The sequence below is a fragment of the Mercenaria mercenaria genome, chromosome 18, assembly GCF_021730395.1.
Source record: "Mercenaria mercenaria strain notata chromosome 18, MADL_Memer_1, whole genome shotgun sequence".
In the NCBI taxonomy this organism is placed as follows: Eukaryota; Metazoa; Mollusca; class Bivalvia; order Venerida; family Veneridae; genus Mercenaria; species Mercenaria mercenaria.
Genome location: NC_069378.1, coordinates 27,643,232 through 27,666,332, shown reverse-complemented (window position 1 = coordinate 27,666,332; position 23,101 = coordinate 27,643,232). Strand labels below are relative to the sequence as shown.

At 32.8% G+C, this 23,101-nt stretch overlaps 1 protein-coding gene across 7 annotated transcripts; it reads left to right on the top strand.

Moving 5' to 3' along the window:
* The first annotated feature begins 1,001 nt into the window (after positions 1–1,001).
* Positions 1,002–14,461, top strand: LOC123537784 (uncharacterized). 7 transcript variants are annotated; one of them, XM_053530043.1, is made up of 13 exons: positions 1,002–1,249; positions 4,695–4,970; positions 5,716–5,770; positions 7,835–7,939; positions 8,563–8,672; positions 9,266–9,383; positions 9,791–9,969; positions 10,494–10,553; positions 10,977–11,037; positions 11,404–11,523; positions 11,811–11,858; positions 12,621–12,689; positions 13,165–14,461. In XM_053530043.1, the coding sequence occupies exons 2-13, from the start codon at positions 4,815–4,817 to the stop codon at positions 13,206–13,208; spliced, it is 1,125 nt and encodes a 374-aa protein (XP_053386018.1). In that variant the 5' UTR covers positions 1,002–1,249; positions 4,695–4,814; the 3' UTR covers positions 13,209–14,461. The 7 variants fall into 7 exon arrangements, with proteins under 7 accessions (XP_053386018.1, XP_053386017.1, XP_053386016.1 ...); XM_053530042.1 differs by having other exon boundaries at positions 1,002–1,444; XM_053530041.1 differs by having other exon boundaries at positions 1,002–1,562.
* The last annotated feature ends 8,640 nt before the right edge of the window (positions 14,462–23,101 follow it).

Sequence of the window (23,101 nt, the reverse complement as noted above, 5' to 3'; positions counted from 1 at the left end):
ATGTGACATTAAAGAAGAACTGGCGTAATGTTATTTTGCTAGTACATGTATATACCTAATATGTTCAATGACAGACACTTAATCTGGGCAAAATAAAACTATATCATCAAAACTGGTTGAATATTTAAAAGAAATATGAGTATTGTGCAATGCCAGCAAGTTTTCGTTTTCGATTGCTTTCCTCTTGAGCTCCATGTCACTTTGCTACCAAATCCGTTAACGTATATCGTCAGATATCATCCATTTGTGTGTCCGACATCCCTGAGCGTGACACAGCCATTAAGTAGGTTAGTAGCTATATAGTGTTTCTCTAAGTGAACAGATGTATAGTGCGCCGTTACCCTCACAATGGGGCTCGCGTAACATGTGTTGCTTTGCAATTTAATTAGACTTAATAGAAATTCAATAAAAACGTACTTTTTAATATTAGAGTTGTTTCATGCTAGAATGTGTCGTTATTTTTGTATAATATTTAACGGCAATTAGGTCTGGTTTCTAATTTGCTAGATAATTTCCGCCGTATTATAAACTAAACCGAAATTCTACATTTTTTATTTAAATTAACTCTTACAACTGACACGGTACAGCTGTTCATCTTAAAAGGGCTTTGTCTGTGTTACTATTCTTATTGCTGCCTATGCAAAACGTATTAGGTTCTTTATTTAATCAAGAGGTCACGCTTAACAAACGTTGATTGACCCATTATTGTGCTAAATACCATTATACTGATGTTAGATGTAGATTGAATGACAAAGAAAATATTTTGTAGATATAATGGAGTGATTTGAAGACAGACCAACTTGTCTTTTATACAATCTAAAGTGGCATAAACAACTATGAGATGACTGAAAGATGTTAGCTATAAAGCTTTTTGGTATGCTCTTTACATGTAGACAAAACGCTACATTTGTGTAAGATATTTAAAAACTGTTTTTGTCCATTAATTCGCTATTATCAACGCATCAGGGTTTTATTTAAGTTAAATAGACCGATGTGAATTTTCAAAGTGGGGAACATTGGGATTAAGATGTACATGTAGAAAGTATTTGAGAGTCGCAATTGATTATTATTTGATTTTTATATGGAATACCTAGTGTGTATAATTACCTAAATGTCAATGAATTTTGGCATTTGAAATATGTTCTTATGCATGTGGAAATACATACAATGTGTTAGTTTTATGGGACCAAACAGTGTTATCTTCACGGCAGAAAATACGGATTATATAAAAAAAACTCGATTTAGTTTGGTTCGGTGATGTATCTGTTATTACTTTTTGTGTTAATTAAATGGATACATCTGGATATATCACCTAAACATTACGTGCCTAACACAGTTAAGACAGACTGAGCAGTGGAATCATTTTACTGTTAAATCTACAAGTGAACTGCATATCGGATGTTTTACTTTATAATCTTATTTCGTTTTGAAAGCATACGCGTTTGTAAATATTTCTTGTTAATATAACAGACGAGTTTATAGTTATGAGGTCTGACGCAGTTATTGTCGCTGATACATTAGTTAACTTTGAAACTGATCAACAATACCGTAGGAATTTGATGGTTATTTTCTTAACATTTTACAAGTACACAGTTTACGAATGATTAGTCCGCTAACAAAATAATTTGAGCCGCGCCATGAGAAAACCAACATTATGGCTTTGCGACCAGCACGGATCAAGACCAGCCTGCGCATCCGCGCAGTCTGGTCAGGATCCATGCTGTTCGCTAACGGTTTCTCTAATTGCAATAGGCTTTGAAAGCGAACAGCATTGATCCTGACCAGACTGCGCGGATGCGCAGGCTGGTCTGGATCCATGCTGGTCGCAAAGCCACTATGTAGGGTTTCTCATGGCGCGGCTCAGTTCTTCTGTGGTGGATGCGCTTATGAGACGATATAAATAACTTGCACTTGGATAGCAAAAGAAATATTATACTCTTTTCAATGTATCAAAAATATTTTGGATTTCCGTCCTGAAACATTAAAACAATTTTCGGCTGCTCTTTGAGTTCAAATAAGGATAACTATGGGAGGAAATATTGAATTCAAGCAATCTCCTTTTTTTAACCTAATTTTTCAAAGCTTTTTGTCAGTTACAACACTCCCATTAAGTCCATTGATTCAGTGTATTGCAATTTGATTTAGTATACTTTTTGTACTTAATTCCCAAGTTTTTTATCAGTTAAGACACTCCCATTAAATCTACCGATTCAATGTACTGTAATTTGATATATTGAAAGATGACAGCTCGTTTTTGAATCGTTTTTTTAAATATCATTGTTACTTAGTCTTCCAAGGTTTTTTTTCAATTAACAAAATCCTTTTTAATCCCAGAAGAAGAAAAAAGATATACATGCTACAGTATAAGATGAAAGTGAGTGGAATTAAAAAGCACAAGAGCCATAACTCTATCTTTAAAATAATCAAATTATTTTCCATTTCCCACCTTTGAAATTTAAGACTGTGGATCCGAAACGGCATTCGGCAAGTTCTGTGCAATTTCGTATTTTTATCTGTTATTTCGGCATTCTTCGGTTGTTAATGTAGCTTATACGAGTAATTACAGTTTCGGTGAAAGCCGGGAAATGCCGAAATCCCATACGGAGAAAACGTAATTAAATGGAAGTTACCGATTATCATTACCTTAAGAAAATAGCGTTCACTCGTCTGTGGGAATCAATTTTACATTTTACCAAAGAGGAGAAGTAAATAATACAGGAACTGTAACTCTATCCATTGTGTTAATTCGCTTTCTACACTTTATACATTTCAGACAATAATTGTGACTCCGCTACAGTGAAATCAATGTAACTTTATAATGAAAGGGACAAAAGAGCAAAAGAATCATACTTATATCTGGGAAAAAATTCTAATATACCTTTCTGTTTATACTTAAATCTCCTTTTTTATTCAGATAACTTTGTAACTTGCCTAAATTGGCACCATGTACTCAAGTTTCGAAGCTGGCGTGCGCATGTGCGCCAGACTATAGTATACCATCCTCCGAATTCATTAAGACCCATATGCTAATTTTTGCTTCTGAAACAAAAAAAAAACGTACAAAATCTAAGCATGTGCATTTTAAATAGTTCTTTTTCATACACACTTTTTCCATGCATTGGTGAAAATAATTATAGTCTTTTCTCAACCACTGAATATATATTTCAATGATAATATAGAAAGAATTCCTCTTTTTAAAGGAAACGTACTTTTAAATAAAGAAAAACATGTTTTATGAGGGGTTGATAAATATGCATTCAAAGTATTCAAAGTAAGTAATGTAAATGTAAACAAACCAAAGAAGTGATCCTTTTGTCGAAATTGAGCCTTTTCAGTGCGTTAAAGTATTTTGTTACACATTCTGCAGCCATGCGAACGATGTAAACAGGAGTGGGGGTCATAGGTACTCAAATAAAGTATCATTATTCATATGTTTTTCATCCGTAATTTTGGTGAAAGTAAGATAAACTTTGAAAAACATTTGGTTCTATTTATGGAACGCCATACACACCATAATGTTATAGGAAAGCATCTGGTTGTCTTTAACCTAATTTTATAAAATTAATGTGTAAAATCAGCGAGCTTTTTTTTTATATATCTGAACGTTGACTTAATTAACCAGCGCAAATGCAAAATCATTATTAAATTTCAAGAGCAAAAGACGAGAGTTTATGTACACATGATGGCTTAATTTGGCAACGTAGTGTAATTTTATCACATTCTATATTTCCTCCTTTCTGATCCCTCTGGTGTTTGTAAGATTCTTTATAATACCTCCTTTTTGTTTGCAAATGCTCCTAACTAGCAGAAGACTTTATATTGCTTTGTACTTCTGCCTTCTTTTATTTGTTTATAAGGTTTCAGGTGTTGCAAGTATATTCAGTCAGTGTTTCGTGGAGGCCAGCCTTTCTTTACTTTCAGCACTTTGAAAAGACAAGTAGTAAGTCTAAAAATTGTACAGAAATAAGATAGATTTAACTTGAAACCTTACAGTGACTGTTTTTCATTATCAAACAGTCTTTTTGAATAAATCTTCTAGCTTGATATCAATCACCGTTAGTGACAGATCTAGCTAATTTTGGAATTAATCAAAAAGTTACTTTACAGTAGGCGAAAAATGTTGAAGCTTTCTTAAAGAAAGGAAGGGTAAACATGTGCCATTGTATATTAGTAAATTATATGATGGAAACGTTTATAAACACTTTTATCAAAAAATAAACTTGCAATGAACTAGGCAACCCTTAACTTTTTACGCGAAAGAATTTATTCCCAACACTTTACATTAACATACTAACTTTACGGAAAGGATTAGAACGAAAGACAAGTCTTTATAGAATTCTTCTCCGACGCGAAATAATTGCTTCTGAAATTGAACAATTAATTCATCTCGAAAAGACAAAGATTTTCTAATAATTGAAATTTGAAGACGTAAATTTTACAGTGTAATAAAAATAATCATCAAGAAACCAGGACAGAAACAAAAAGATCAGTATTGAAAAGCGAGCTTTAATCCATCAATAGCAAGAAGTTGTTTGTGCTACAATGCTGTATGGCTTTCGACACCTAGCCAAAGGTGTATTCATTTAACGTCCGTAATACTTGAGAATTACATAACATTATCATTTATTTAGACTAGTTATTGCCGACCAGTTAAACCGAAAACCTCTGCTTACAATCAATTTTCCGAGTTTCAGAGATTGCGTGACTTGCTTTGGCAAATAAAGTAGGGGAGCAGAAAAATAGAGGGTTATATTAAGAGCCCAATCAACTAAACAGCAGAACATGTCAGAATATATTGTTATTCTTAATTAAAAATGACAAACTGCATAATTGTTTTCCTGGAAATTAAAGCTGTAATTATGCAATGTCTGCGTAATGGAATAATCATTAGTGCAACATTGATATTTTGCATGACTGAACTGTTGCCCTTGACAACTGGAGGTGGTCTTCCTGAGCACTGTACACAAACGGTGAGATTTGTTTTTTGTTTTTGTTTTTGTTGTTGTGGTTGTGGTTGTTGTTGTGTTCCTTTGTTTTTATTGTTGTTGTTGTTTTTTGTTTTTTTTTCTTTTTGTTGTTGTTTTTGTTTTGTTTTGTTTTTTGTATTTTTGGTAAATATTCGTTAACATGTCGTTTTGTAATAAAAATGTTATTGTAAATATATTAAATTTATTGTACGCTGATTTATTGACAGCACGGTGATATTGGTTTAGGAGAAATATTTACATGCCCATGATATATGCTCAAAAATACTATAAAGCCATTTCCATCATATAACATTAATAGCAGCACCGTTCGCCATTAAGTCAGTATCTTTTTGGTAAGCACCCCTTTTAACAGTTAATGGTATTGTCCAAATTGAAAGATGGACAAGTTCGTTATAGAAAAAATAGCAGGATAAGGGTTAAGTCTACAAGTAAGTAATAACGACGTTGTGAAAGTCAATACGCAGACGACAGCTTCAGAAAGTTATGACAATAAGAGACTGAGGTAAAAGAACTGGCACAAATGCTGGTGGATTTGACCCAATGCCACGTAACGTTTATTGTAAATGTTCTCAGGGATTGTGTTGGAAAAGCACGATGAAAAAATAAAATAAACCAATCTGTAAAAGCTCGTAATATTTTGGCAAGGAGAGTGAAATGTATACATGTTTGAATATGTTGTCATCGTTTACTTTTGCTTAACCAAACTACCACTGTTTATTTATTACAGGTTGTCTACAGAAAAAGATTGAAATCATACGATATTATTCTTTCACGGCTGAACGGTAAATCGTTTGTTTTTTTGTTGTTTTTTTTTTTTCAAATTAGAACATCATTCGACACTAACAATTACCATATTTCGGCAAATATAGAATCTTCTCTGTCAACATCAAATTCCTGTTATTTGACTGGTTGCCTGTAAAAGAACCAACTTTCTAACTGGTTTAGCCATCTCAGCCTTATTTGTTAAGAAGAATAGATGTGTGTCCATAAGACAATGAAGCCCTCCTTCCTGTCAGTGTGCATGGTTTCATGATTCTAGGTGAAATTGTTTTAATAGATAACTGCAACATAATCTTTTAAGCACTTCTTGTGTATTTTCGCTAAGTCAAGGACCATAACTCTGACCTTGCTGAGTGAAATCTCAAACAGAACACCATGTGCAATCTTCTTATGCTATATAACATTAATCTAATGTTTTATAACGCTAATTCATATACTTTTTAAGATACTTTGGACACAAACTTTTATGCCCTTCATGAATATGTTTGGCTATGCCAAGGGCCATCCCCTCTGATCTTGCTGAGTGAAATAAAAAGCAAAACTCAGGTGCGTGATATTCCTACACAGTTTCATTGCTCTATGTCAACATTTTTAAGATATATGCAACACAAACTTTTTTTAGCACTTTTAACAATCCTGTAATGTTTCACAACCCTTTGTCAAATACAAAGACGCACGCAACATAATCTTGTATGCCTATTTATGCATATGTTAACTAAGACAAGGGCCTCTACTCTGGCCTGACTGAGTGGGATCTCACACAAAACCCCAGGTACACAACTTCACATGCTGAATAATATTTCTATAGTTTCGGAATCCCAGGTCAGATACTTTCTGCAATACATGCGACACAAACTTTGAAGTCCTTTTTATGCATATTTTGACTAAGTGAAGAGCCATAAGTCTTATCTGGCTGGGTGAAATCTCAAACAAAACCCCAGATGCACATCTTACTAAGCTGAATCACATACATGTACCTATAATGTTTCATAATCTCATGTCAAGTATGTTTAGAGATACATGCGACAAAATCTTTTAGGCCGTTTTATGCATATTTTTGAATAAGTGAAGGGTCATTACTTTGGTGTGGTTGTGTGAAATCCCAATTAAAACACTAGGTGCACAACTTCACATGATGAACGATAGTCCTGCAAGGTTTGATGACTTAACTGGTAATGTTAAACATAATCACAAGTTAAAATTAAAGTAAGTTTGACGGTGTCGTGTTAAAGTTAACAGATTTTTAAGCCAAAGCGTATGTTCCGTGCATATAATTCTTTTTCTGAAACATTTCATATTAAAATATTTAATATCACAAATTAAATTAAAGGGGAATATTCAACGTTTGACAATTTATAATATTTAAAAAGAACTCAATGAAAAATATAAACTGGTAAAAAAATGGAAAAACTACAAACAAGATACATATTGCAATTTAACTATTAGAAATTTAATGAAACGGCAACCTTTTTTTGCACGGTGGCATCATTGTTCTTTCCTTATAAAGGCATTACCAAAATTGGTATTTTATGGCGAAATTATGCTTAATAGAATTACACATGGAACTTAATTTTAAGGTTTAAATACGTGTAACATTCAAATGGCTATATTTTTTCTATTTGAAGTCCGATGTTGGTACCTTTTTTGTTAGTATGTGTTAATGTTTCCCCTAGTTTTGTTTTTAATAAGAAATGTTGCTAGATAAATGTTGCATATGCCCCTTAAGGAAATAAATATCAGTTAGGCGATTTCATATTGTTTTCTTGTTCTGCCTTAGACTCGGTCTTTATGACAGTTCATGGTCAAATATCAAATGCTATATTAAATCACTATATTAAAACTATCTATCTTGTATCTACTATTGCACAGGTACATGTCACTGAACTATAAATCAAAGATCTATACATGGCATGATTGCTTTTTATTAATCCCAAGAATAAGGATACAGAATAAGTTTTCAAAATTTATCTATCGTTGATTTGTCTATTTATTTCCTGTTAAAAATCAAATACAATGTCATGGAATAGAATATCTTTTGATAAAACTTACCTAGAATTTTTTTCCAGATTCCGAGTTTCCAGAACCACCAGCTGACACCGATGATATAAAAGTTGATATTTGTCCAAACAATACAGTCCTCAGATTCAGCTGGAAAATGAATCGAGGTCAAGGTCAGTATGTTTTACTAATTTCCATTTTATATTAAAGTGTAATTTCTGTAAAACTTAAAACTACATTCCTCTTAATGGGAAGAAATCTGTAAGCAGATCTTTGTGAAGTATACCAAACATAATAATAGCAGACTTGGTTTGACTAAGTGTGTCTGTGAGTAGTCATGAATAGTACAACATCTCTCAAGAAAAGAAAGGTTGTAATACATAGTTACATGTATCTCACACTTGTTTCTCATAATTAAAAACAAGTGATATGAAATAGATTAACTGTGGTTATAAAACTGACATGGTTGTCAACCCATTGTAAAGGCTTTCTCTCTGCAGTGTAGTGAGAATGTTTACCTGTTTCAGATCACGTGATAGGGCTGTCAATACGGAGTGTAAGGATAAGTTTTTTTTTATACAGTTTTCCTATTTTCCTAAAAAGCGAGCTTTTGAAATAATAAAATTCTCATGAATAACTTCTCCATCCAACTGAAGAATCCTGAAGCGTATCAAATATAGTCGCTGGTTTCTACCCTACCAGCGGCTAATAACCTCACTGAAGAAAGCTCTTTCGAGACAAACGTGAATCAACAAATAGTATACGTATGTTTTTGTTCTTGTTTTTTTTCTTGCAGGAACTGAAATGAAGCTCTGCTACAGAATGAAGTCCATGTTTAATGGTCAACTATTGAAATTCAGCTGTGTCAGATTTCACGTGCAATACTCAAAACGTCGTAAACAAATGGTGAGAATGAATAAACTAAGGTTTCTACCTTATGATGTCTAACCTTTCAGATGATAGTTTTTTTTGCTAACATAATCCATATACCTGTAATCTATAAATGAGCAGCACCATGAGAAAACCAACATAGTGGCTTTGCGACCAGCATGGATCCAGACTGTTAGCTAACAGTTTCCTAATTACAGTAGGCTTTGAAAGCGAACAGCATGGATCCTGACCAGACTGCGCGGATGCGCAAGCTGGTCTGGATCCATGCTTGTCGCAAAGCCACTATGTTGGTTTTCTCATGGCACGGCTCATATCACTATACGAAACTTCAAAAGCCTCCATAAATGTTATAATATGAATCCATATAAAACACACTTAATGAAAAGGCAAGAAATGTAAACGACAAAAAAAGCTTAATTTATATATATTTGAAAACCTAATGCAAGATATACGAAACTATTTCATGATTTGACAGAAGTCAGAGAAACAACGGAAAACAGATTCAAAAGAGCCAGATTACTGAAGGGTGTTTTACCATTTTCAATTTATGTGATATAATCTCAAGTTGTATTTTGTTTTGATGTTTATTTTTTTTGTATTTTTTGTAGACATGTCGCTTTCCAATGTATTATTTTTCATCTCGACCAATTATAAATGTATTGGCAACATCCCTAGATGATGGCAACGAGTTGTTTTACTATGGTGAATTAAACACAGGCGGATTAGGTGATTAGATTGACATATATTCATTTCCAGTATGATTTAATATTTAGTTTTAAATTTTTATATTTACATAATTACAAATAGCCTTTTATCATATTAATAACACATAAAGTTACGACACTTTTAAAAAGATTTGAGAGGTAATTCTACAAAATTGGAACGCTTACGAATAAAATTCGATTCTGAAATGAAACTGAATGTTCACATTTAAAAAGTAAGAAGATTATGAACACTTTATATTGCTAACTCGTTGACGGGCGGTAAAATAAATTAAAGCAGACTGGTGCCGATGTTGAAGCTAAACTATTTTTTATCTAAATTTCATCAATTTTCTTTTCTTTTCTTTCCTCCTGCCATATTAATGTTTCGCTCACATCTTTCATTCTACATATACACTGAATTATTTGCAGATACTACAGACAGTTGCAGGCATGTGTGTGACGTCAGAGCGATAGAAATAAACGCTGTGATGTCGTGCAATGCCAAGTCGTCTATCATATATAAAGACAGTGTTTCTATAGTACGATTGTCCTTTGATCCTATAAATTCCGATTCATGTGGAGATACTTCTGTGCAAATTTCAGGAAAGGTTCGTCTTACTGTTATTACATTCTTAACATGACCGGCTGATGCATTTCATACATGACATAAGCAAAATGAACAGAATCATGTAAATTTCATTACTGATTAGGCATGGTTTGCTTGATACACAAGAGGCCAATATACTGCTAATACGATTATTTTCAGAGGCATCCTGTGCAGGTCAAATTTCCTGTAGTATTGCATATTTGTGTCTGCTATTCAAATATTTGATTAAATTATTGTGATTAAGAAGATCACTTAATTTAATAAAGAAAGTATGCAATAGTTCGAGTCTGTTCAATTATTTTTTAATATTCATTTCATCTTAAGTCTGACTTTATGAGTAATGTAGGATTTTCTTCTTCGTAATTACTGTAGCACTGGATGAATAAATATTTCATCTTGAATTAATAGTCTTTAATTAAATGTCTCCATATTTGCTTTCTGTTCTTGGCCTGCCATCGGCTTATAGCGACATCTGCAAGTAGGACAGTCCTTTACCAGATATATACATTTATATATTAATTTTAGACATCAAACAAGCTGGACTACTCAATCAACTGTACGCACAAGGGTCTTGGTGTTGTTAACGTAAGTTTTTTTTCTGAACATGAAATGTTTTCAGTATTTTTGGTCTGTTTTAATGTCGTTTTTTCAGAGTTGCATTTATTGTCAAATTGTAGATATGCTAGATTTCGCGTCGGGTTAAAATCATCAGACATAATCCTGAATATCTGCGCTAATATGAACGAAAATAAATCACTGGCGGATATTACAACATAAAAGTAACAAAGTTAAAATGCTGTTCGGTGTTAATCAAGATAGTTTTCTCATTCTGAATCAAATAAACATTCTAGAACAAACCTCAGTATTCTACTGAAAATGTAATAGGGTTTCGTTTTATATATTTTAGGGAAAATGCATAAGGTTATTTTTAGAAATATTTATATTTGCATTTTAAGATAGTTATACAGGTGTTGAAGTAATAAAGAAATTACTGTCCATTATAAACAGGTGCTCTACAATATACATGGGTATTATTGCTACAAAAATCACACTGTAAGAGTGATTTGTGGTGAGTAACTTTCCTTTTATTTGAAACTTTTCGTTTTTCTTTTTCATGCATTTAGACTTTATTATAGTTTCTTGTAGCAGGAGTTTATACTTCAGTTTCAGTAAATTATCTCCACTTTCTGTTGTTTCTATCATGTCTATAAAAAGCTAAAGAATACTTTTATTCAACCAGTGAAGAAGTATGCAAAGTGACTGAGATGATGCTGGGTCTAGTTTATATGGCCATTCTATTGCACCACTGTAAAATTTCAGGTTATACATATATTGTATATAAAATAAATTAGAGTAACAAAAACCCATGTAATAATCGTAAATGCACATGTTCATTAAATGCCATTATCATATTATTGTATAACTTTCTCTCTAGATTCGATTTCCACAACAACTACATTTCTTGCTACAACAGAGTCCCACGTTGACAAGATCCAGTCATTGGTAATCTTTGGCACATCGTGTTTAGTCATCACTGTGGTCATCATATGTATTGGTATTATCTTTTATTTCATTTCATCCTGATTGTCGATTTGATTTTGACAAAATGTTTGATTGGTATTATCTTTTATTTCATTTCCTACAGCCTAATTGTCGTTTAGATTTTGACAAAATTTTGTACTCTTTATTGAATATATGTAAATGTTTTCTGTAAATGTTTCGAGAAACATGTGTACTTTGTATTGAATATGTGTAAATGTTTTGTTGTCATAAATAAGCCAGATGTTAACCATTTTTGCCATCGAATATCCTAAATACTTCTACTTTTATTTTTCTTTAAAGTTACGCAGACTTCCAAACACCGTGTTAATGCCCATAGACCTTCTAACGGTATTTATATGGACATTTAACGATTTTGAATGCGTTTAACAATCAAAGTACTATTTTTGTGAAAATGACATTAACAACATAACTTCATTGTATTACTTAGATTGTATTGATTTTCTTTGCTTTGGATTTATTTCACAGTATTGTTTGTAGTGTGTTGTAACATGAATTGCTAGTTGTCTAATACTTCATTTGTACTATTAGGCGTCGTTTTAACATTTAAGTAGATAAGCAAATTTGGTAATAATGCTCTAATATATGAACAAGTTTTTAGATGTGCTTGAACATACATGGCTGGATGTATTCTAAAGTTTGTTGTTGTTTTTTTTAATAATTAATAGACCTAAAATTTTAGTCATTGTCTTAAATCATTTTTCTGGACACACAACTTTTTCTGGTAGTTGTGTACGCGTGGTGGATAAATTCTTTTAAAGCTTTTAAACAATGATAAGCAATGTCGATCGGGTTAAAGGAGAATTATTATGGTAGAAATAAATTATCACGGGTTTGTCACAGAATAAGTTAATTCCTCTGTTTACTGAATAGATTGAGAATATAGGAAAGCATGGTATTCTGCAAAACAAAAGACAAATATAAGCAATAAGAAAATAAAACTAAATAAAACCATTACAAAAACAAAGTCAAGAAATTAAAGCAAAGGAAGCTAATTAACTTTTACAAAAGTTGGATTTGTCAACTATTACTAGTATTCATACCTATAGCATTGCTCTCACGTCATACGATAAATTTCTTTTTCTTTTTCAGGTAATCGTGTAAATAGATATGGAAGCGAAATTGTGCTGCCACAGTTAAATAATTTGAGACACTTTGAAGGTTTTCTCTTGTTTTCTTACTTTTTTTCTAAAAGTTTAAACTGATTTCTTTTGCATATGTATTTACATAGGCCTAAAGTATATTGTTTGTTTTTCATGTAAGGTCCCCAGAATTAGTAAGTAGGGTAGGAAGATATTTTGATAAAAATTTAGAATTTCTAATGCCATCCTAAAAAAGGCAGAAAACAAAGAATTCCAGATATTACGTTTATAAGTGATAAAGTAATACTAGATTTATAACAGATCAGGAATATAAAAGTGATGTCGGTTATTCTATATTACTACAAAACTGGAAATTAAAGAAAAAAACTTGTTAGGGTAGGCAGCTTTAGATAGGTTGTGCTGGGTTGCCCTTAACAAACCAAATAGGTTTTAATACACATATTTTTTAGTGTTTCACTTCTAAAGTGTATATAAGAAGTCTGTTATTTTGATTTAAACACTGACATATTTAAGTTTTTTTCTTAACTAAACAGGCAGTGTTTCATCGTCGTCTAGTAACGTCACTACCCAACTTTAAACGGCACATAAAAGTGGTAGATTTGGGTCTTCAGACGGTCAAGGTAAAGTTCTGCCGACGTGGTAAAACTGACAGAAACGTGCTTGAGTAGAAACATGTAGCGGAAAGTGGAAAGGATGGAGCCGTTTCATGAAAAAGAACATCCTGTTTCGGCGGTCCTTCAGTGACAGTTTTGGTCGAAATGCTTCAAACAGAAGAAGTTGAAATTCGACAGGCCGTCTAACATGACGAACAGAAAAAAACCTTGTAGGTTCGGTGTGAGCATGTAAATGGCCGGTATAAGAAATGCATACTACCGTCCACGCCATCTAATCTAACCCAAAATATAAACCGTTTCAACACAATGCTGTTTTTGACCAGGACGTTTTGTCAGAATCATGAATACTACTAATAGTGACACTGGACAGAAATAGTTATTATTTGTGTTTCTGAGAGAATAGTTTTTCTTTACTGTCTCACATCTATCAAAGTGAAGTAAAAGTTATAGAAAGTTTTTAGATGATGTGTTAGCAAACTAGCTATTCAGAAAATTATACCAATTTGTACAATACCTTATCTCCGTTAGTTTGTTCTGACCAGTTGGAAAGTAGTCTTATACCAATTATATTTGTAAGATATTGGGCTATTGTGGAAGAAATCCAGAAGCAGAAACTGGTCTGTTATACAGATTGATAGAGTGTGGCACTTTAGACATTTTAGCATTTTATTTAAATCTAATACATATCCCGATTTTAGATTGTTTAAAGTAGATGCAATGAAAAGAAGATTGTAAAGGCATAGTATTGTATTGACCCCCCTTTCATCAAATTACTATACTTGTGTATAACTCCATTTTCCTGAAAGAGAGGTTTATTTTTGTATTACACCTCCGCCTATTTGCTCGAGTGTTTAACAAATGATTGAGGTAACTGTCGATTTACTTTTTGGGTTATATTGTACGAAGAAATAGAAAAATAAATGTATTAGTTAAGGGTTATGAACACTAAAACATCTTTACAGTAAAATCAAAATAACAAAATGTCGCACGCACACCAAGACTAAAATTTTGAACACTCTATTTAACTTGGGGTTAGTCTAACAGCCGCTTTAAGTTCCTAGTCTCACATATTCAGTAGTCATACCATTAATCCCATTGTGTTCCATCTTCAGATTTGTTACTGAGTACATTTATGCACTTATTCATTTAAACAGCAGAATATAATAACAAACATCAAGAAGAAATGCAATGAAATAGATTGTTTACTTTTCTCTAATTTCCTCGTTCCTTTCCTTCCCCTCGAGATCTGTAAAATGTTTGACAGGCAATGAGTTGGGATGCGTATTAAAACACATGACAGGCATTGGTATTATAAGACAAGTGTACTCATACATGTGGCCAACAGGTTTTACTTAGTTTAAGGAGGTAGGTTACCTTGTTACAATGGTAAATTCAAATTAGTTGAACCGCAGCATCTTTTTGTATTTCGTGTAACATGAAGTTTTAACTGCTTAAATCTCAGTTCCGTTTGTCTCTGTCCCTTCAAGTTCATTTTTTTATCCTGGTTTAAAGAACATGACCCTCCAAAGGTATTTCATATTGAAAGAAGAAGGAATATACGGATATTTAACACTTTTCAGTGTATTTTAGTTTCACTGATAACCGTAGAAGTCAGCATAATCTATAATTTTACTAGTATGCACGTTAGCTTTCTAATATAAGCTTAAAATGTATATGTCGCGGGGCTCGTGTTTCCATTGTAACACATTTTCTCTCATTTTTAAACAACTATGTATAAAAATAGGGGTTTTCGACGGCTTCAGTGCCATTCTGTTAATGACCAACATGGAATATTTGGGTAATATTATTAGCACAATACCAAGCACTATACATGGTACCCTATTTTTCTTAAAGTTTAAAGTAACCATGGCCACAGAGATGTTTAAAATGGCTTATATCTTGCTTTTTGTCATAATTTCTTATAAAATAATATTGAATAAGATTATCTTTCTAGCTGATGTAGCTTTAAAACATATTATTTCTAACGAAGCTGTGTTTCTTAAATAGACTAGTGTCAACGCTTTTGAATTTTACATTTAGATACATAGGTCACGGGCTTCGTTTCCATGTTAACATCAATTCAATTCAAGAAACCGCAATTTTCTACTGAAATTTGAACAATTTTAGATCTTAGTTTTAGTAGATAAGTAACAAATTATCAACGGAACCTGTAAAATAGGTATTACAAACCAAACTGCTAGATTTTTTATTTGAAAATGGCCGTAACAAGTAACCTCTCAACCAACTATATTCCAAATAATATTGGTTACTATCATCCATTTTCTTACATTCCGCATAACATTTCAATATAACTAGATAAAAGAAGCAAAATATTGATTATTATTCAGAGCAAAAGATTCATAAAAAATATTTCAGCAAATAATGGTTACTTGAAAATAGTTTGAATAAAGAAAATGCACAGAATTATCTTCTTTCAAGATAAAAGCTATTAATTTTGCGCGGTAACTGACACGTAACGTCATGACGTCAATGACGTCATTTTAAGGCAACATTGTTTTGAAGCGTTTCTGCGGCAATTTATTCATTATTTCTGCATTATTAAACCATAAAGCGTCAGATCGAAGACAGGTCTATGATTTGTTTTCAAAACGTCGTCGTAAATCGTCACGTTAGCTTCCGGTTGGACATGCGCACATACAAATATAAAGGTAACCTACCTCCTTAATCCAACATTATTATTGTGAACACTGTTTATCGTCAAAAATACAATTAGAAAATAGGATATGAAGTGATAAACGAATTGAAATATAAATTGAAACAGATAACGATACAGATTGCAGTGAAGAAAAAAACAAGTGAAACAAGTTGAAATTTGGAAAAAAACAAAACATTTTTTATCTAAACTGACTCCTGCCGGAAAACCTGATAATGTTTCATGTCCCAAAGACCCGGGTGGCAAGTAATGTCTGTCAGTTACATTTGCTTTTGTACGCAGCTCATCCTACTCTTTTCATCTTGACAGTTATGTCCGTTATTCTTTCTTGAGGTAAGGTCCATTTTTGGAATTTGAAACATTACAAATACTTCAGTCTTTACATTGTACATTGAAATCCTCCTTCCATTTCCATCCATTTCAATAAAAGTTGGTATACGTAATCAACCTGAAATAGTTATGCACATATTGATGGGCCCTTTTATGTCCAATAATTTCTTAGTTTCTCAAGTCCTCTTAAGGTTATTTTAACCAGTTCAAAGAAGCGTGTATTCCCTTGAAATGAAGCGGTCTTGCGCCTACTTTATTGACTTTCTGCCCCTTTCTAGGCCCTTACAATAACACAGTTACCTACGTACCTTGTGTACTCGATCCCAGCTATAATTTACATCATATTCAAATAAAAATTGATATACATCATCAACATGAAGTGGCCATGCGCATTGTTTTTGAGAATAAAATATATTTCCGATCATCATTTTATTTTTATGTTGTATTCTATCATGGCCTGATTTATTTTCCTATGAAACAAAGAAGGCTGAAAACTGTGTGTTTTTATTCAACAATTATTGTTTTTGACGTCACAATTATTACGTCATAGCGTTAGACGGCATAACGCTGAAAAAGAAATCAACTGATCACAGGCAAATATTTGTATCGTCAAAGGACGTACATAGTAATCGTTGATAACGTGTTAACATCCGAATAATGTATCTCAAACAGTGATTTGCTCATGAATAAAATCATTGTTTGTCGTTTAGATGCGTATTATTATATTACTCGGGCAGCGCTCTCGTGATACACGCACGCGCATGGGTTATCGTTGATTGTTGTTCTTCTATGTGTATATAAGTTAATTGCTGGTCATGTTAGAATCAATGACAAATCAATGTTTGTAATATATATCATTTCTTAATTATGACATTACGACTACGTTAACACTTTATTCTTTGTATTATAAACTCCTTCAATTTTCGTCCAATTCAAATCAAACTTGGTATACACATCAACATAAAGTGGACTTACGAATATTGCCAGAATATGTTATCTTGGGTTAAATCCCTTTTCTTAAAAATTACAACATTACAACTACGTTTGTACCTTATGTACACAACTCTTCTTTTAGTTTCAAATCAATTCAAATAAAAGTTGGTACACATCATCAACGTCAAGCAGGCATGTTAACATTGTTAGGACTCATCTGTCCGTTTGATATTATATTATTATAGGGGACGTTTGACAAAAAAAAACGCCGACTTTATTCTTATTCGTTCAGTTGTTTTTGTTTTCTGTTGTGTTATGTGGTCATACTTGTGCCATTAGATTTCTATATACACTCAACAAAATTCCTAATTGGTCAGTTTATATTGTATTACTATTTTGTTAATAATGCATGTATTCACTCGAAATTTCACATACCGACATTTGAATAGGTACTACAGCTAATTATTGTTTTATTTTTGGCGACTCACAGCCACAGTAGCCGCATTAGGCGTTTTGACTAGCATTGCATATTTTGCACGTGCAGGGCATGTGCACCAACATGCACGTGTTCGTTTACACTTTTGGCATTACTGACGAAAGTCCTGCTAGAAAAACACATATCATGGTAAAATTGACACAAAAGCAACGCGATCGAGCTGTCGGAATGTTGCTAGCCGGGACACAATTACGACACGTGTGTAATTATTTTTGCAATTTCAAAGGAATTATGATATAATTTATTTGTAGCTGTTACTTTGATGGTTATTTCCATTTTAACCTTATTTCCGTTTACAAGAACCTTCAATCGTTGGTTATCTACCATCCGCGCTCTTTTGACAAAATTTAACCCAAGGACAATTCATTGAAATGACCGATTTTGTGTTTTGTTGTAAAATTTCGACAGCCCGGGCGCGTTGCTCTTGTGTCAATTTCACAATGATATGTGTTTTCTAGTAGGACTTTCGTCAGTAATGCCAAAAATGTTCACTAACAAGTGCATATTGGTGCGCATGCCCTGCACGTGCAAAATATGCAATATTAGTCAAAACGCCTAATGCGGTTAAGCTGGCCTTGAGTCTGCCAAAAATAAATCAATAATTAACTGCAGTACCTATTCAAATGTCGGTAAGTAAATTTTCTTGTAAATACATGCATTATCAACAAAATAGTAATACAATATAAACTGACCAATTAGGAATTTTGTTAAGTGTATGTTAAACTGGTTAATGGAATTATTAAAACTAATCAGTATTTTGCTTACATGTACCTGTTGCATCAACAAGACACAACATCTGCCTTAAAACGGCAGAATCCGATTTAAGACAGCGAAGTCTTGGGATTACATAAATTTATCTAAGGGGAAGGTCATATTATTTTTCATAAAATACGGCTACACTCTGTGCAGTTGTCATGAAGACTATAGCTATAATGATTCTTTCAAAAACAAAGGAAAACACTGGGAAAAATAAACACCACGAAAATTGAAACACTATAATGATAAGCTTTATTATCTTTTTTATCACTGATATAATTGTATCTACTTTTACACCTGTCAGAGTAACAGTTACTTACACAATTTTTAAATGTATGTATCATCAAGGTTTACACGTTGGTATTGCCAATATGTCAAAATGCTAACTTAAAACGTAAACCGCATTTACACTCAATTTCCATCCGCTGTGTCATATATTAAACGACAATACCGTTAAATTATAAGAAGGAAGTAATCTTTTGTTAAATAAGGTTAACTTTATAGCTTTTATCAAAATCCATTAAGGCGTGTAAAAAGACACGTAAGCTTAAGTATAGAAATATCCTAAATGTTACTATTCGTATTATTGCGTCGTAAACTAGGGTCACATACCGAACATACTGCACGCACTCTAAGCCAGTGAAGTGAAAATGCATAGTGTTCCGAAATGATTCGAACGTATACGGGCTGTTCTGTGTAAAGCATGGAGTAGACAGAAAAGTCACGCGATAAATATTTACGATATTGATTCCTGTCGGCTATGAATAATCTCAATATTGCTGGGTACCAAAGCAGAGCAGTGTACGATTTTCTTTTGGCAACAATTAGAAGATTACTCTAGAAATTTAGAACACTGTTCTGGGTACTCTAAGGATATGGCCAAGTTGATAGTGACATCAAATTTGACGGAATAATAAGTTAGCTTTCCTACTGCGAGCTACCAAAATCACCTCTTATTTATAATTAAAAAAGAAACATTTCCCACAAATACCGGTACAGTCTTCCTTGACTAATTTTGACGAAAACCACAATAAAGAGATGCAACACTTCTTATTATAAGTTACCTTACAAAAATCTCCGGTCAAAAAAGTTTGCGCTATATGACCGGCCTATATGTTACATAATTTTTGGACTAGCAAGTCAAAATTTGAAAATACAATTGTGAAGGTGTATTCCTGATGTCGTGTATTTAAACGCTTATTGAATAACATGTCTTTAAATGTTTTGTGCTGTCGTTAATATTCTGACATTTCTCTAGCATAGAGTGGCTCCATGGCCGACTCGTTAAGGTCGTTAACTTCGATTCATTTGCCACTCACTCGTCGATCCTAGTTTAGGGAGAAGAATTGTTCATAACATAAAAAAGGACAGAATTGAATAGAAATGTATCCAGCTGAAAAGAAAAACGTAGAATTGTATATAAATAGAAGCCTTATAATTGGCTGAAATATAAAATCCCAATACATATATTTCCTAATATGAATAGAATATTCGTTCGGGGTAAACGTTAGTATCCTCCGAAATAACAAATAACACAAAGGGAAAGATTTTTTTTCGTGGATATTTACATCGTGACTTTATGTCTTATTACTAAACAAATTTTCTTGGTTGTATTTATGAGTTGTTTCCACAACATATCATTTATTATTTAGAGAGGCAAGTGTAACGATCACATAATTTTGTCTAAAGGAACAAGTCATATAAATTCTCAAAAAACAAATGAGTGAAGCATTGCTATCTAAAACAAAGTCTTCTACTGGTAGGTGACTATTTATTTCAACTGCAGTATAACCTAATGATCTGATATCTGTCATTGATCTACTTATATATACAATATGTTATAACGCACACTGTTGGGGTCAAATTGTTGATTGCATACAACATCTATTGATGACTGATATAAAAAAAGTATTTTAATAACATTTTCATGATGGCAGGAAATAGAAGAGAAGAATCTAAAGAAATACTTCATCCTATCAAAGGAAAGTATTTCTGAAGAAAACACAACGTCTTTCCCGTTGGGTTCATATGGCACATGAGATTGTTAGATATTTATACAAAGTTTCAATATCTATGTATGGACGCAAAAGCTACAGACAGGACAAAAAGTGACCTAATATATTTTACAGACGATACAGGAAAAGATAAATGCTGACTTTGTGACCTAAACCGTTGATCGAGGTATCTGAATTACGTGAATGACACTTATGGGGAACGTTTGTGCAAAGTAGTACTAAGAGCCTTCGAATAAATGACAGAGTTATAGACCAGACAGGAAAACCCATACTTTGACAATTGAACTATTGGGCTGATTGTTGTGCATGGCAGGTCTTTTTATCCAGGGAATGTTTGTGCCAAGTGATATTAAACTCCCTTGATTTTGACAGAGTTATGCACCGGACAAGGAAGAAACCTATTGATTTTTGACCTCCAAGTGTGACATTGACATCTTAGCTAGAGGACTGGGTAATGAAACATTTGTAATAAGTAGTATTAAAATCAAATGACGGATCAATGAGTTATTTACCGAACAGGAACAAAAAACCTACTGAACTTTGTCCGTTGAGTGTGACCTGGACGACTGGGCTTTGATTCTTGGTACTGCGCATGACATGTCGTCTTATTATGGGGAGCTTAATGACTATAGTACTTTTCAAAAACATTGTACAATTGTTATTTTTCAAGAAAATATGAATGTTACCATGGTAACGAAACTTCTGGAAAGAACCACGACAAATATTACAATACTTAGAGATGGTATCTACCCAAGAAAATCTAAGGGGAACAACTCGGTTTTGACCAATAAACTGAAGCCAACATTAAACATTGGTCAAAAGTGAAAGAAAAATTACATAGGTCCTTTTACCAACAACTGATCAGGCAGACAAAATGTGACCTACATTTGTTTAAATCATTTTGTATTCAATATACAACATGCACACTTTTCTCATGGCTTACACTGACAGTTATTTTATAAGTTGCAGTGAGGCCCTGATAGAAAGTTTAGTTGTGCATGAAGAAAAAGTAAAATAATGCATAAATTCCATCAAAGAAATTTTACGACATTAAGAAACGTTATTTAGTTTTGATCCTTTAGCCAAAGTTATTTAATGTTCTCAATGATGATACACTGGCTTGAACAAAATTTATATACTAAAACATAAAATGTATACATGTAAAATTCCTACTTACGACCACGCCGAAATTACGACCGCACCGCTAATACGACCGATTTTGCAAAGAACGGAATATTTCCTTCTTAAAACCAGTGGTCGTTTGTCCGAAAATGCGACCAGACCGCTAATCCACTAATGCGACCACCAATTTCAGAACTGTTTGATTTTTTCACACTTAATTAATCACCGCAATTACGACCACTCAAATTTTTCTGTATGTTACCGCAAATCGCCGCGGGAATTAACACGTGCGACATCGTGTTAACACGTTAAGCGAGTACATTGTGTATTTATTCATTAGTTGCTAACAAGTCTTTTAAACGTTATCAAAACAACGTATCAAACTGTTTGATTGTCTGAAATTGCTATTTAAAGATGTTTGGTGTTTTACATCGCTATTTTAACATAAGAAATTGCTGATTGTTTAATTAATGAATACCCACTGATCGAATTGACTGGATTAAAACGGATTTAATTAGATCTAAACGGTGTTTGTTTGTTATATTAATGTAAATACGTTTGGGATTTCAGCGGAGAATGAAGTTTGAAAAGGTTTGATATTGTTGTAATTGTCTTTAATTGAACAAAATTGAAATTATTATCAGTTAAGTGTGTCCTTAATTAATACACAGTTTGATTCGTAATTCTTTGATTAACACAGTGATCAAGTATTTAAGGTTAAGAAATTAAAGAAAATAAAGCTACATATACACTGTGTTTGCCATTATTGCGTCTTGATTGTATTCCAGTGTGTTATTATCTGCCAGACCTTCCCCGTATAGCCTTGTCCACTAATCAGACCAGACCGCTAATGAGACCAGTTTTACAAAGAACCATAGGTGGTCTTAATAGCGGAATTCTACTGTATATCCAACAATGAAAAATTACAAAAAAATAAGTTAAATTGTTATCACGTTTGTGTAACAACGTAGCTAGACTGGTTATATTCGTCGTTTCAATGGATCATTTTGAAAGTGTTTCTTATGCTTTAGTCATTTTTTAAGCATTTCTTTTACTGTTCAAGTGTACTTTGCCGCAAATAATGTAACACAAAAAGCCATTTTCATCAAATGAAATCACAACATTTTAAGGTAGTGGTTGTAAGTACAAGATTTTGAGGTAGCTGATAGGTAATGACTCTGCAATGTATTTTTAAGTTTTTCAACATTTTCTGGATGGAACTCTCACGATCATTGCTTTCCATGAAAAACGAATAAATGTTGAAAAAGCATAATATCATGGAGAATACTTTATGTGATGATTTTGTTACACGTCAACTACCCTAAAATACTATAAGGTGTTTATTTGTTGTAAACAAGGTAAGCGGGTAACTTCAGATATCAACATTAATTTACAATTTAAACTGCTTACACAACCTGAAAAAAAAATTGTCGGGGCCTCTCATTTATAATATATCAACAATCATCACCTGAACTGAGTGCAGTCATGAATGGAAAATATTGATGGTAAAATGATGTAGGGGTTTGTTTA

Coding starts and splice junctions, on each gene's coding strand:
- LOC123537784 (XM_053530043.1), top strand. CDS start 4,815: ATGACAAACTGCATAATTGTTTTCCTGGAAATTAAAGCTGTAATTATG. Junction 9,970..10,493: donor CTGTGCAAATTTCAGGAAAG/GTTCGTCTTACT, acceptor TATTAATTTTAG/ACATCAAACAAGCTGGACTA. Junction 11,524..11,810: donor TGTGGTCATCATATGTATTG/GTATTATCTTTT, acceptor TTTTCTTTAAAG/TTACGCAGACTTCCAAACAC.